The following is a 16,460-nucleotide window of genomic DNA, read 5'->3' as shown; positions in this document are numbered from 1 at the left end:
GGAAGTTCCTCAGAAAACTAAAAATAGAATTACCATATGATTCAGCAGTCCTACTCCCGGGCATATAGCTCGACAAAACTCTAATCCCAAAAGATACACACCCCACTATGTTCACAGCAGCATTATTCACAATAGCCAACACATGGAGACAACCTAAATGTCCAGCAACAGATGAGTGGATAGAGAAGACGTAGTACGTATATACACACAATGAATAGGACTCAGCCACAAAAGGGATGAAACGATGCCATTTGCAGCAATGTGGATGCAACTAGAGATTGGCATACTAACTAAAGTCAGTCAGAAAGAGAAAGACAAACACCACATGATATCACTTACATGTAGAATCCAAAGTATGACACATATGAACTTACTTATGAAACAGAAACAGACTCATAGACCGTAGAGAACAGATTTGTGGTTGCCAAGGGGAAGGGGAGGACCGGGAATGTGGGATTAGCAGATATAAACTATTACATATAGGATGGATAAACAACAGGGTCCTACTGTATAACATGAAACTACATTCAATATTCTATAATAAACCATAATGGAAAAGAATATGAAAAAGAATGTCTATATAACTGAGTCCACTTTGCTGTACAGCAGAGATTGGCACACATTGGAAATCAACTATACTTCAATAAAAATAAAATTAAATAAAAATACAAACAAATACCTCGTGAAACTTAAAAGCTTCTGCACAGCAAAGGAAATCATAAACAACAAAAAGACAATCCACAGAATGGGAGAAAATATTTGCAAGTGAAGCAGCAGACAAGGGATTAATCAATAAAATATACAAACAGCTCACACAGCTCTATGTCAGATAAAAAAAGAAAAAACAACCAAAGAATAGGCAGAGGCTTTAAATAGCCATTTCTCCAAAGAAGACATACTGATGGCCAAAAAGCACATGAAAAGATGCTCAACATCACTAATTATCAGAGAAACATAAAATTACAGTGAGGGATCACCTCACCTAAGTCAGAATGGCCTCATCAAAACATCTATAGACAGTAGATGCTGAAGAGAGTGTGGAGAAAAGGAACCTTCCTACACTGTTGGTGGGAAGGTAAATTGGTGCAACCACTATGGAAAACAGTATGGGGGTTCCTTAAAAAACTAAAACTAGAACTACTATATAATTTAGCAGTTGTACTCTTGGGCATATATCCAAAGAAAATCGTAATTCCAAAAAAACACATGCACCCCAGTGTTCATTACAGCACTATATACAACGAGCAAGACATAAAAGCAACCTAAATGTCCATCGACAGAGGAATCGATAACGATGTGGTACGTTTATACAGTGGAATATTACTCAGCCATAACAATGAAATAATGTCATTTGCAGCAATGTGGATGAACTCAGAAATTATTACACTGAGTGAAGTAAGTCATACAAAGACATATCATATGATACCACTCATATGTGAACCTAATATTTACAGAACAGAAGCAGACTTGGAGATAAAAAAACAAACTTACGGTTACCAAAGGGGAAATGTGGGAGGCGGTTAAATCAGGAGCTTGGGATTAACATATACACACTATTATACATAAAAAAGATAACCAACAAGGACCTACTATATAGCACAGGGAACTCTCCTCAATATTTTGTGATAACCTATATGAGAAAAGAATCAGAAGATGAATATACGTGCATGTGTAACAATAAAAAAGGCTGACACCGAAGAATTGATTCTTTTGAACTGTGGTGTTGGAGAAGACTCTTGAGAGTTCCTTGGACAGCAAGGAGATCAAACCAGTCAATCCTAAAGGAAATCAACCCTGACTATTCATTGGAAGGACTGATGCTGAAGCTGAAGTTCTGGTACTTGAGAGTAGCATGGAAATATATACATTACCATATGTAAATTAGATAGCTAATGGAAAGTTGAGGGCTTCCTTTGTGGCTCAGATGGTAAAGAATCTGTCTGCAATGCAGGAAACCCGGGTTGATCCCTGGGACAGGAAAATCCCCTGGAGAAGGGAATGGCTACCCGCTCTACTATTCTTGCCTGGAGAATCCCATGGACAGAGGACTTTTGAAAGTCCCTTGGACAGCAAAGAGATCAAGCCAGTCAGTCCTAAAGGTAATCAACCCTGAAATATTCATTGGAAGGACTGATGCTGAAGCTCCAATACTTCAGCCACCTGAGGCGAAGCACCAACTCACTGGAAAAGATCTTGATACTGAGAAAGATTGAGGGCAGGAGAAGCAGGTGACAGCGGACAAGATGGTTGGATAGCATCACTGACTCAATGGACATGATTCCATTGAGCAGACTCCGGGAGAGAGTGAAGGACAGGGAAGTCTGGCGTGCAGTCCAAAAGGGGTCACAAAGAGTTGGACACGACTTAGTGACTGAACGACAATGAGAACTTCCTATATAATACAGGGAGCTAAACCTGGTGCTCTGTGACAACCTAAAGGAGTGGGAGTTTCACGAGGGAGGGGATATTCATGAATTCTGATTCATGTTGATGTATGGCAGAAACCACACAATATTGTAAAGCAATTATCCTCCAAATAAATAATTTTTTAAAAGTTACTAAAAATAATGGTCCCTCTAAATACTCAACTGTATTACTGCAGTCTATTTTTAAGTGTTGAAAATGGATTTCCTAGAGTTATCTTATCACGTGAAGCATATGGTGAGTTTTGTTTCATATTCCTGATTTGCCTTTTTTCATTTCTCAGCCAAACAGGTAGGACTCGTGAGATCTCAATGCCTTCCAGGAACTATACTCCGTACACACGAGTCCTAGAGTTGACCACAAAGAAAACTCTGACCTAAGCACTTGGAGACATGCACTTTTCACAGATGGACAAAGGCCCTGGAACCCTGCAACCTGAAGTCTGGAAAGGGTGACTGTTGCTTCCTCCTGTACACTGTTTTAAGTCCCAGTGGAAATTGCTGAGGTTTTGCTCCACTTCTAAAACATGAGGCAAAGTGAAGGTGGAAGGGGGAGGGCAGGAGAGAGAGGTTTCAAGGTTGTTTTTCAAACCCCCAACCAGTGTATGTATGTACCCTGCTGTACTGGGCTGTTGTTAGCTTTCCATGTAGACACTGAGCCCTGGCAGGAGAATTCTCTATTTTCTGTTTTACTAGACTTCGGTTGGGAGGAAAAAGGGTATTAACTTGAAATTTCATGCTACTCATGCCAGGATCATTTGTTACAGCATGAAGGTTTTATTTACCCGTAAAAGTATTAGAGGCAGTGTTTCTCGGCTACAGGGAAGCCTGTCCATAGGAGCATGGGCACCTGGGGAAATGTGACCCCAGGAAGGAAGGGGCAGGTGCCGCAGACCCATGCAGGGGCTTGGGAGCCTCGGCTGGAGCCAGTCCTTGTGAGGGCAGACACGTTTCATTCTGATGTGCTAATCCCTCGGTTTAATTTGTGCCTTATGCCTTTATGGGGCCAGCTGAAATCACTGTATTTCTTCAACCTGTGATTTAGTTTTTCTTTCTCACTTTAAATGAAAGAGAATTTTGTATGTTGTAGAAATTTAATCACTTAATGCTTTCAGTATCAATTATTGTTTTTGTTAAAAGAATGAATAATTTGTTCATGCATGCTCTACTTTGATATTATAACCTATGTCACATACGTTTAATAAATGCCATATATTTTGTTCTACTGATGCTGTCATTGTGTGTCATTCATGACTGTGTAGAGGGGTAAAGAACAGAACCAGGTTCTGGACTGTTCAAGTTAGGGCACCATAATTTTTCAATCAGTACAATCCCTGGAATCATTTATAAACTGTACGAGAGGGTGTGTGTGTTTCTGTGTATGTATTTAAACTCTGAAATTTATCTAGTTAACTTACCTTCTAGAAAGATTAAGATGCATTCATGTTTATAAAACATTAAAATCATTTTTACTAAAAAAAAAAATCCTCCTGTGTGCCCAAACTCCCTGTGCTGTGGTTAGTCGTTCAGTTGTGTCTGACTCTTTGCAACCCCATGGACTGTCACCTGCCAGGCTCCTCTGTCCATGGGGGTTCTCCAGACAAGAATACTGGAGTGAGTATCACTCTAGGGGATCTTTCCTCCTCCAGGGGATCTTTCTAACCCAGAGATTGAACCCAGGTCTCCCTCATTGCAGGTGGATTCTTTACCAGCTGAGCTACCAAGGAAGCCCACCCAAACTCCCTACCTCTTACCTTTAAAAAAAAAAAAAAAAAAAAGAGCCAAAGAAAGAAAGCAAAGCAACTCAGTTGAGTAAATGACCATAAGTCGGCATAGTGTCAAAGAGGAAATGGCATATTTTGAAGTCAAATTTGTATTTACATTGAGGTTGTGGGACCTTGGACGTGTCATCAAAGCTCTCTGAATATCAACTTCATATTCTACTAACTTGGGATAATCATGCCTACCTGATTGCTTCAGCAGCACATATACTAAAATTGGAACGCTATACAGAAGATTAGCATGGCCCCTCAGCAAGCAAATCAGATCCCTTATGATTATACAGTGGAAGTGACAAATAGATTCAAGGGATTAGATCTGATAGAGTCCCAGAAGAACTATGGATAGAGGTTCATAATACTGTAAAGAAGGTGGTAATCAAAACCATCCCCCAGAAAAATACAAGTCAAAAAGGTTGTCTGAGGAGGCCTTACAAATAGCTGAGAAAAGAAGAGAAGCAAAAAGCAAAGGAGAAAGGGAAAGATATACCCAATTGAATGTAGAGTTCTAAAGAATAGCAAGGAGAGATATGAAAGCCTTCTTCGGTGAACAATGCAAAACAAAGAAATAGAGGAAAACAATAGAATGGGAAAGACTAGAGATCGCTTCAAGAATATTAGAGATACTGAGGGAATATTTCATGCAAAGATGGGCACAATAAAGGACAGAAACACTATGGACCTAACAGAAAAAAGCAGAGACATCACTTTACCAACAAAGATCCATAAGCTATGGTTTGTGAGAGCTGGACCATAAAGAAAGCTGAGTGCTGAAGAGTTGATGCTTTTGAACTGTGGTGTTGGAGAAGACTCTTGAGAGTCCCTTGGACAGCAAGGAGATCAAACCAGTCAATCCTAAAGGAAATCTGTCCTGAATATTCATTGGAAGGACTGATGCTGAAGCTCCAATATTTTGGCCAACTGATGTGAAGAACTGTCTTCTTAGAAAAGACCCTGATTCTGGGAAAGACTGAAGGTAGGAGAAGAAGGGGACAACAGAGGATGAGATGGTTGCATGGCATCACTGACTCAATGGACATAAGTCTGAGCAAGCTTCAGGAGCTGGTAATGGACAGGGAAGCCTGGCGTGCTGCAGTCCATGGGGTTGAAATGAGTGGGACATGACTGAGCAACTGAACTGAACTGAAAAGAAGCAGAAGAGATTAAGAAGAGGTGGCAAGAATACATGAAAGAACTGTATAAGAAAGGTCTTAATGGCTCGGATAACCATGATACTGTGATCACTCACCTAGAGCCAGACGTTCTGGAGTCCAAAGTCAAGTGGGCCTTAGGAAGCATTACTAGGAACAAAGCTAGAGAACGTGATGGAATTCCAGCTGATCTATTTCAAATCCTAAAAGATGAGGCTGTTAAAGTGCTGCACTCAATATGCCAGCAAATTTGGAAAACTCAGCAGTGGCTACAGAACTGGAAAAGGTCAGTTTTCATTCCAGTCCCAAAGAAGGGCAATGCCAAAGAATGTTCAAACTACCACATAATTGTGCTCACTTCACATGCTAACAAGGTAATGCTCAAAATCCTTCAAGCTAGGCTTCAACAGTATGTGAACCGAGAACTTCCAGATGTACTGGAAGCTGGATTTAGAAAAGGCAGAGGAACCAGAGATCAACTTGCCAACATCTGTTGGATCACAGAAAAAGCAAGAGAATTCCAGAAAAACATCTGCTTCATTGACTATGTTAAAGCTTTGACTGTGTGGATCACAACAAACTGTGGGAAATTCTTCAAGAGATGGGAATACCAGACCACCTTACCTGCCTCTTGAGAAACTCATATGCAGGTCAAGAAGCAACAGTTAGAGCCTGACATGGAACGACAGACTGGTTCCAAATTGGGAAAGGAGTATGTCAAGGCTGTATATTTGTCACCCTGCTTATTTAACTTTTATTCAGAGAACATCATGTGAAATGCCAGGCTGGATGAAGCACAAGCTGGAAGCAAGATTGCTGGGAGAAATATCAATAACCTCAGATATGCAGATAACACCACCCTAATTGCAGAAAGCTAACAGGAACCTAAGGAGCCTCTTGGTGAAGGTAAAAGAGGAGAGTGAAAAAGTTGGCTTAAAACTCAACTTCAGAAAACTAAGATCATGGCATTCCAGTCCCATCACTTCATGGCAAATAGATGGGGAAACAGTGGCTGACTTTATTTTTGGGGGCTCCAAAATCACTGCAGATGGTGCCTGCGGCCATGAAATTAAAAGATGCTTGCTTCTTGGAAGGAAAACTACGACAAACCTGCTGCTGCTGCTCAGTCACTTCAGTCGTGTCCGACTCTGCGACCCCAGAGATGGCAGCCCACCAGGCTCCCGCGTCCCTGGGATTCTCCAGGCAAGAACACTGGAGTGGGTTGCCCACAGGGTAATAAAAAGCAGAGATATCACTTTGCTGACAAAGGTCTATACAGTCAAAGCTATGGTTTTCCAGTAGTCATGTACAGCTGTGAGATTTGGAGCATAAAGACGGCTGAGAGCTGAGGAATTGATGCTTTTGAACTGTGGTGCTGGAGAAGACTCTTGAGAGTCCCTTGGACAGCAAGGAGATCAAACCAGTCAATCCTAAAGGAAATCAATCCTAAATATTCATTGGAAGGGCTGATGCTGAAGCCGAAGCACCAATTCTTCAGCCACCTGATGCAAAGAGCCAACTCGTTGGAAAAGACTCTGATGCCGGGAAAGATTGAGGGCAGAGGATGAGCTGGCAGGATGGCATCACCGAATCAGTAAACCCCAGGGGACAGTGAAAAACAGGGAAGCCTGGCACGCTGCTATCCGTAGGGTCATAAAGATTCAGACATGACTGAGTGACTGAACAACAAGAAGCATGACACACAAGTTCATGAAGTGTTCCATATTTTTTACACAAAAATAAACTCAAAATGGCTTATAGACCTAAACATAAGACATAACACTATAAAACTCCTAGAAGAGATCACAGGAAAAACATTTTCTGACACAAACTATACCAATGTTTTCTTAGATCAGTCTCCCAAGGCAACAGAAACAAAAAACAAACTTAAACAAAAACAAAAAACAAAAACAACAAACAAAAAAGCAAACAATCAGACTCACAAGCTTTTGCATAGCAAAGGAAACCATAAGGAAAACAAAACCAAAATAACCTATGGCATGGGAGGAAATATTTGCAAACAGTATGACCAAGAAGGGCTTAATTTCCAAAATATCCAAACAGCTCTCAGTACAACAAAAAAAGCAAACAACCCAACTGCAAAATGGAAAGGAGGAGACTTCCCTGGTGGCCCAGTTGCAGGCTGTGCTCCCAATGCAGGGGCTCTGGGCTTGATCGCTAGTCAGGGAACTAGATCCCACATGCTGCAATCAAGAGTTCACGCCACAGCTAAAAGATCCCTCATGCCACGACGAAGATGGAAGGTCCTGTCTACCACAACTAAGACCCAGCACAGCCAGATAAATAAGTATGAAGGAGGAAAAAAGAAAAACGGGCAGAAGACCTAAACAGACGTTTCTCCAAAGAAGAAATACAGATGACCAGTAGGTTCATGAAAAGATGATCTACATCACTAATTATTAGAGAAATGCAAATCAAAACTACAATGAGGTACCAGCACCTACTAGTCAGAATGGTCATCATTAAAGAGTCAACAAATAAAAAATGCTGGGCAGGGTGTGGAGAAAGGGAACTCTCCTATGGCTGCTGGTGAGGATGTAAGTTGGGGTAGCCACTGTGGAAAACAGTATGGAAGGTTCTCTGAAACAAAAAATAGAATGACCATATATCCAGCAATTCCACTTCCGGGCATAGATCTGGGCAAAACTATAATTCAACAAGAGACATGCAGCCCTGTGTTCACAGTGGGACTGTGCACAATAACCAAGACATGGAAACAACCCAGATGTCTATTTACAGGTGAGTGGATAAGGAAGATGCAGCACACATAGACAGTGGAATATTACCCAGCCATGAAAGAGAACAAAATAATGCCATTTGCAGCAACATGGATAGAACGAGAGATGATCATACTAAGAGTAAGTCAGAAAGAGAGACAAACACCCTATGATATCACTTATCTGCGGAATCTAAGATGTGATACAAATGAACCTATCTATGAAACAGAAACAGAATCACGGACACAGAGGAGAGACTGGTGGTTGTCAAGGGGGAGGGCGCTGGGGGAGGGATGGAGTAGGAGTTTGGGATTAGCAGATGCCAACTGGTATATATACATAACAGATAAATAACAAGGTCCTACTGTGTAGTACAGAGAACTATATTCAGTAGCCTATGATAAAGCACAATGGAAAAGAATATATAAAAAAGAATGTATATCTGTAACTGGATCACTTTGCTGTACAGCAGTAATTAATACAACACTGTAAATCAACTGCACTTTAATTAAAAAAAAAAAATCACACCTACCTGATAGGCTAACGTGAGTGCCAACTGAGGTAGGTCACGCAGAGGCCTGTCCTGGGGCTCTTGGTGCACAGGAGGGTCCTGCCATCTGGAGGTGTGTCTTAAAGCACTGCTGTTGAGTCCTGGCTACCTTCCCTCTCCAAGGTGCTTTAGCGAGAAAAGCCTTTTCCTAGCGCGGTGTCAAGGAAGAGAGTTTCAGGAAAAAGCAGATCTGGGGACCAGGAGGTAGTGAAGCAGGACTCAGAGTGGCAGAGGGTTCTGGGAACCCCTGGGCCCCTGGAGAAGCTGGTGGGGAAACAGCTTCTAAATGAAATGTGGTGGCATAAAAAAATGTCAGTTTTTGTGAGAGCAAGAAAGAAATAAAGACTGTTCGGCAAACACTCCATACCCTCCTTCTTAAAACAACCAAAAAAGGAAAAAAAATCAATAATCTAAATTCAAAGAATGCTAGGAATCATTCAAGGTGGTCTGTCCCCAGGGCCTTTTGTATTTATAAATTTTTAAATATACCTGTGGAAATTTTGGAGAAGGCAATGGCGACCCACTCCAGTACTCTTGCCTGGAAAATCCCATGGACAGAGGAGCCTGGTAGGCTGCAGTCCGTGGGGTCGCTGAGTCAGACACGACTGAGTGACTTCACTTTCACTTTCCACTTTCATGCACTGGAGAAGGAAATGGCAACACACTCCAGTGTTCTTGCCTGGAGAATCCCAGGGATGGGGGAGCCTGGTGGGCTGCCGTCTATGGGGTCGCACAGAGTCAGACACGACTGAAGCGACTTAGCAGCAGCAGCAACATGTGGAGAATTCTAAACATTATTTGAACTATTCAGAAAGACCACTGAAGGGACTTCCTCAGTGATACAGACTTGAAACTGAAAAAGAAAAAACCCAGAGCTGATCCTTCTCACCCTTTTGTCAAAATCAGTGACACTCAATCTACCGTCTGAAACAGAGTGGCGTTTGTTCTTCAACCTCCTCATAAGCACAGGTTTCATGTAGAACTGGAGAGAAAAACTAATATCACATAGCAAATTTACTCTGAATTTATTCCAAAAATGTATTCCTATAATAATGCCTCAATTAATATTCTCATTCCAATCCTTCCAGACTTTCTTGAACACACACACACACAGACCATTTATTGTTTTAGAATACACAGGACTCTATACAGAAGCAGAATCACGGCACTCAGGAACGCAGGCTCTTGAGACTGTCTCAGCTTAGTCACAAGTGTGTGCCTTAAGCAAGTCACAGAACCTCTTTGAGCCCCTGTAAAATGGGATCAGTGACAGTTCTTTCCCAACTGTCACTGTGTGCAGATAAAATGAGTTAATATCTGTGGGGTTCCTAGAATAGTGCAGGGCGCAGAGTAAGCACTTGGAAAGCGTTACCTGTGGTTGATAATCACATTTCACTTACACACTACAGCATTCTATATAGGTACAGGTGTATAGAGCTACACTGATGTTTCTGACAGCTAGTTGGATTCTATTTTATTGGTGTACTATGGTTTACTTCGAAGAAGGCAATGGCACCCCACTCCAGTACCCTTGCTTGGAAAATCCCATGGACGGAGGAGCCTGATAGGCTGCAATCCATGGGGTCGCTAGGAGTCGGACACGACTGAGCGACTTCACTTTCACTTTTCACTTTCATGCATTGGAGAAGGAAATGGCAACCCACTCCAGTGTTCTTGCCTGGAGAATCCCAGGGACGGGGGAGCCTGGTGGGCTGCCGTCTATGGGGTCACACAGAGTTGGACACGACTGAAGCGACTTAGCAGCAGCAGCAGCATGGTTTACTTGCCCTATCCCCAGCTGTTGGAATTTTGGAATTGTCTTTACTCTTTTTAAAGCAATCCTCTGATAAGTTCCTAGAAGAGGGATCACTGGGTCACGAGTTAGGTACATTTCAGTATTTCAGTGCATGTGGTCCAATGTGGCCTCTGGAGATTTGAGTCCACTGAAACTCTCACCAACAAAATGAGAATATTCTTTCCCTACCTCTTTGCCAACACTGGGAATGAGAAATGAAGGCATGTGTAAAGTTGGTAGCTTTAGGGAGGCCTGCACCCCTCCCCCAAAAAACAGACAGTGCAGAAAGTACCTTCAGGATATGGCCTGTGGATACCTGAGCTCCGGACTGTGCAGGTGTGAGCTGCAGGCGTGCAGGCGTCCCCGTGGTCCAGAGAGTGCAGGTCAGCCAACAGGAAACAGGACTGGGCTTACTTAGGAGCTGGCATCCTCCAGGATCCTGGAATCAGAGAAGGCCTGCTGCTTAGTGAGTCAGAAGCTAGAGCTGGCCATCGTGACAAAAGATTCACCATATGTCTGATAGGAGGTTTGAGTTTGGATGGCATGTGCCCCAGGGAGTTCTTTTTAGGGCTACCTGGGGAGAGAATGTTTGGGGACGCGTCTGGAGCTTGGTGATGTGACATGGTCTTCCCAATAGAGGGCGCACCAACCAAGACTGATCCCCAGCTGGTCCAAGTGGATCTGTGTACTCCAGGCACCCTCTTTCTCCCCAGAAAATGCCACTGGCCTGCTCCAGGATTCCTTTCTGTCCTGCTTCAGGCCACATCAGACCACAGTGCTCTTCTGGACAGCCAGACTCAGGGGCCAGTTCAGCTCAACCAGCACATGCCAGGTGCTGGGGAGACACGGATGTGTACCCTCAAGACCTTCATCCTTTCCGAAATTGTTCCCAGTCAGTCTCCTCCCGATCTTTGCTTTCTCTGAATCCCAGAGGTATTTGTTTCTGTCCTATCTTTTCTACTCTTACGTCTGATGACAGACCATCATGTCCAGGACAGAGGGGCCTGGCGTGCTGCTGTCCATGGGGTCACAAAGAGTTGGACTCAACTCAGAGACTGAACAACAACAACCATACAGGTAAGCTCCTTGGGGGCAGTTTCCTATAAGGAGGGGACAACATTCCACACCTCAACAAGCATGGAGAAATCTATAAATGAAAAGTATCCAGAAAGAGCCTTGGCCAGAGAAAGTAAAGGAGACTAAGAGTTACCGACCTAGGCATAGCATGCAACCACTCCAGTCTTCACAGCAATTCTGTGTAGAAAATGTCACTACCACCGTTTTGTAGGTAAAGAAATGGAAAGTCAAAGAGAGATAAAACTTGTCTGACACCGCCAGACCTGACTGACTTCAGAACAGGGGTGGGAAGGCTGGAGTTGGTATTGTCACTAAACTGCAATAGTCCCATGGGTGGCTCTTGAGTGTGGTGCTCCCATGAGCAGCTCTGCCCAGGAAGGAAATGGAATTGAACCCCAAAGAGGCTGGCTGGGCTGATCATGTGAAACAGCACAGGAGGAGTTTCCAGAGACATGCCTACAATCGACACTAACATTGACCCCTGCTGTTAGTACTAGTCATTACGGTGAAGGAGGTGTTGCACTATGAATATCTGCAGACCCAAGGATTTCCTTTTATTGGACACATATTACAGACTTGATGAATAATGCTTCCTTGTGAGTAGGACTGTGTACAAGGAAAGCAGGGCAAAAAAACAGTATGTTGGGATAAATAGGATTAAATAAACCATAGACTTCTTTCTCTTATATGCAAATTTGAGAATAACTCACTGGACTTTGTCAGAGGAGGACAAGCCCCAAAGTAAGACGGGAGATGAGTTTCTGGAAAGAGACCAGTGGGAGACTGCTGCTAAATCTGGAGGTAATTTGTTAGGCAGGATTAGATTGCTGATACATGGTGTGAAGTATAAATCAAAGAAATTTTTGCATATGGATGTCCAATGAATTGTTTTAGCACCATCTGTTGAAAAGACTATACATTTCCCACTGAATTGCCTTTGTGCCATTGTGGAAAAGCAACTGGTCATATTGGTGCACAGGTCTATTTCTGTACAGTCTGTTATAATGATCTAGTTGCCTGTCTTAACACCAGTCCCACACTGACTTGATTACTGTAGCTTTATCTTAAGCCTTGAAGTCAGGTAGTATGGGCTTTTCGACTCTATTCTTTTTCAAAGTTGTTTTGATTAGTCTAGGTCCTTGGCATTTCCGTATGAGTTTTACTCTCTGTCAGTTCCTACCTATGGGCTGTTGGGATTCTGACTGACATTGCACTGAATAGATAGGGCTTCCCCGGTAGCTCAGTGGTAAAGAATCTGGCTGCAGTGCACAAGCCACAGGAAAGATGGGTTTGATCCCTGGGTCAGGAAGATCCCCTGAAGTATAACAGAGTATGGCAACCCACTCCAGTCTTCTTGCCTGGAGAATCCTATGGACAGAGGAGCCTGGTGGGCTACAGTCGACAAGGTTGCAAAGAGTCAGATACAACTGAAGTGTCTTAGCATGCACGCACACACTGAACGGACAGATCGTCAAGGAGAAAACCAAGACCCACTGTTGATTATCAGGCCAGCTTGGAGCTGGTAAGACTAGGTGAGTTCCATGCTGGTGCTGCTTCTGTCTTCTTCAGTTGGGAAGGTAATAGGTAAAAACTTTCATGGAATTCTGAACAAAATATTATAAGAAACATTAATTTGTGCCCAAGGGCCATAAAACTGATGTAATTTGAATGCAATAAAATATAAATAAATGGCAAACAGTTCTTGGGGGTTTTCTCTTAATTTTTCAACACATACTTTTGAGTTTTAACATAGAGCATTTACAGCATTCACCTTCCTGAATTGGGGTGGGAGGGGGGTTGAGAAATAATTAGTAGGCAATTTTTTGGCCCTGGGACTTTTCTTGTAAATGTTTTCTTTGGCAGCCATACTCTTGAGAACAGGAAGTTACTCTCTTGTTACAGATTTAAGACTTTTCTGAGCCAAATAACAGAAAGCTGGATTAGTTCTGAAATGAAGGGGGAAAAAAAACAACTCTTGGCTCTTGCTGGAGATTAATGACATCTTGCAAATATTTTAATTCTCCCCTTTCCTCTTAACTTGCCACCTCCTAAACAAAGCACATTCAGCCTGAAAAATCTTAACTGGTCATTCTGTGGTCCAACCCTAAAATAAAATATGGTACCCACAAATTTATTTTAACAAAATTTTTGATGGGCTGGGGGAAGGAAATAAATGCTGTCTCAAGTTGACCTTTTCTGTCACAAAATCCCAAAACAGAATTTAAAATAGAAAATGTAGTTGTAAAGATGCTACAGTATCATAAAGATTTATCTTTTTTTTTGATCCTTTAAAGTGCATTTTGCTATAGATAAAAATGATAAATCAAGCTTTGTAAACAAAGCCTATATATTGTTAGAGATGCTTGCAAACAACTTCTTAGCAATTGTTCAAAATAAGAGAATTATATCCTTTGACTACAGCATTTATTAGTCTGACTACAAAACAAGCAAACTGGTTTCCCCTAGAAAAGACTAAGTTCTTTTGAATTAATGTCCACTTTTTACATTTGATTCTAGGAAAAAAAAACAAACACCCAACAACTTGCAATGTCAATGAAGTTTACAACCTGTGGGGACATTAACTACGAAATCAGCGATCTTAATTCCCTGACCAGGGACTGCACCTGTGCGCCCTGCAGTGGGAGCGCAGAGCCCTATCCACTGAAGTGCCAAGGAATTTCCTGTAGGGATTCTCAAAACACAGATGATCTTTAGGAAAACAGATTTAGAAGTGAAGAACACCTTCCTATAACAAGTGATCTCTAGGAAGTGATCTACTAGTGATCTAGGGAGTTTCCGTGGTATTACACTCGTCCCTCAGTATCAAAAGTGGGGGAATTGTTTCCACGCTCTCCATTCCCACAGATACCAAAATCCACACATGCTCAAGCCCTTATATAAAATGGTGTAGTATTTGCATAAACTTATCCTTTAATTTAAATCATCAAGATTATTTATAATACCTAATGTAAATGCTTTTTAAATAGTTGCCAGTACACAGGCAAATTCAAGTTTTGCTTTTTTGGAATTTTCCAGGATTTTTTTTCCTTTTCCTTTTTCTGAGTATTTTGGTTCCATGGTGGTGGTGGTGTAGTCGCTTAGTTGTGTCCAACTTTTTGCGACCCCATGAACTGTAGTCCGCCAGGCTCCTCTGTCCATGAGATTTTCCAGGCAAGAATATTGGAGTGGGTTGCCATTTCCTTCTCCAGGGGATCTTTCCAATCCAGGGATTGAACCCATGGCTCCTGCATCTCCTGCACTGCAGGGCAGATTTTTTACCACGGAGCCACCATTTTGCTCTGAGGTTTGTTGAATCTGTGGATGTGTAACCCACATATATGGAGGGCTGACTGTATTGCAGCCTCTCAAAAAAGAAAAGGCCTGAAGTTTCATTTATACTTGTTTTCACACACCAAACTCAAATGTCCTGGTGCCCAGGAAGTGTGCATCAAGGTGGCAAGGGTCTGTGGTAATGGGGGCAAGTGGCTGGTGCTGGGGAGGAGCAGGGAGGATGCTCTCCAGGATCACTAGTACATGTCCATCTTAAAGTCACTCAGATTCATAATTTTGAAAAACTCTGTGCTGCCAAACAAACTCATCTGTAGACTGCATGTATGCTAAGTTGCTTCAGTCATATCTGACTCTGGGACCCTATGGCTCCTCTGTCCATGGGATTCTCCAGGCAAGACTACTGGAGTGAACAGCCATGCCCTCCTCTAGGGGATCTTCCCAAACTAGGAATCAAACTCACATCTCTTATGTCTCCTACACTGGCAGGCAGGCAGGCAGGTTCTTTACTACCTGGGAAGCTCCATCTGTAGATGTGATGTAGCCAAAACCCCACAATTTGCAACCTTTTATTTACATTTTCTAATGTTTTCTTTCTGTGAATTATAAAGAAAAAACTTATTCCTTTAAACCACTTTTTTTCTCTAGTCAGCATGAAGTGATGTTCCTCCCACGTCATTCATTATAAGTTTGTCTGTCTTCTGCTATTTTGACAACTTCAGGGTTTCTTTTTAACCTTATACACAATCTTAAATTACTCAGAGCTGTCATCCATTAGATATAAAAATTAAATTAAGCCCAAGAATTCTAGGTGATGGAAAACATGATCCAGTCCCATAAGATATGGGCAACCACGGGAGTCCAGCAAAGGCTGATAAAACCCTAAATTTCATCAATGTTGGATGACTATTTATTTAAAGGGAGCTACCTGCTTCCTGGTTTCCTGCATACCAAATATTTCTTTTCAACATTTATGAGCTTAAATAGATGCAGATGTTGCCAAAGAATGTATTATAACATCCATCATCCTAGAATCCTATAACTTAAGCACTGAAAGGCACCTTGGAGTTCATCTGGTTCAATACCCTCATTTTAAATGGGAGAAGACTGAGGCCTAGGAAAATTAACTGGATACAAAGTTGGTGGTACACAGACCCTCTCTTCCCAAAATCATAGTTGTGGATCAACAAATTTCACCACTATACCTTCACTTAACTTCTCTGATCTGGATCACCTTTACTGTCCATATGCTATACTTGACTGTTCTTTCCTCCAAATTTTGGAGAAAATCAAGGAGGACTTTTTCCCCTTGGTCATTCTCCCGATTCTATGCTATATGGGCCTCCCTTCCTCCTTTTCTCCTATTCCCCCTTGCTGAAACTTTTCAGAGTGGTAATCTTCTTTATGCAAGACAGAAAATTAAAGGTGACCAGACACTTGATTCTGGCCAGGGTCTCATGAGAGGAGAGGGGTGGATAGTTTTCTCTAAATCCATTTTGCTGCTGATCATTGATTTCTTTGTTTCACAGCCTCCAATGTATATTGGATTCCAAAGAGTGAGACATAAACGGTGTGCTGGCACTGAAGTAGAGACCTGGTTCTTCTTTCCCTCCACTAAAGGCACAACTCTCAAGTCCCTCTCCTACGACACTTGTAAGAA

At 42.2% G+C, this 16,460-nt stretch overlaps 1 protein-coding gene and 1 long non-coding RNA gene across 4 annotated transcripts in view; one reads left to right on the top strand and one right to left on the bottom strand.

Moving 5' to 3' along the window:
* The window catches only part of MYZAP (myocardial zonula adherens protein), a 124,499-nt gene extending 120,851 nt beyond the window's left edge, over positions 1-3,648 (top strand). For all 3 annotated transcript variants that reach the window (XM_070797497.1, XM_019968764.2, XM_019968762.2), the window contains one exon: positions 2,708-3,648. In XM_070797497.1, coding sequence (XP_070653598.1) covers positions 2,708-2,804 — 97 coding nt within the window. In that variant the 3' untranslated portion in view covers positions 2,805-3,648. The remainder of the gene's footprint in view (positions 1-2,707) is intronic.
* LOC109565094 (uncharacterized) overlaps positions 1-16,460 on the bottom strand; it is a 38,090-nt gene that overhangs the window by 15,635 nt on the left and 5,995 nt on the right. Inside the window, exons 2-3 of the long non-coding RNA XR_002181614.2 lie at positions 10,728-10,874; positions 8,623-8,788 (exon numbers count right to left, since the gene is read on the bottom strand). This is a non-coding gene — a long non-coding RNA (uncharacterized lncRNA). The remainder of the gene's footprint in view (positions 1-8,622; positions 8,789-10,727; positions 10,875-16,460) is intronic.

The sequence above is a fragment of the Bos indicus genome, chromosome 10, assembly GCF_029378745.1.
Source record: "Bos indicus isolate NIAB-ARS_2022 breed Sahiwal x Tharparkar chromosome 10, NIAB-ARS_B.indTharparkar_mat_pri_1.0, whole genome shotgun sequence".
Classification (NCBI taxonomy): Eukaryota; Metazoa; Chordata; class Mammalia; order Artiodactyla; family Bovidae; genus Bos; species Bos indicus.
This window is presented reverse-complemented; position numbering and strand designations above follow the sequence as displayed.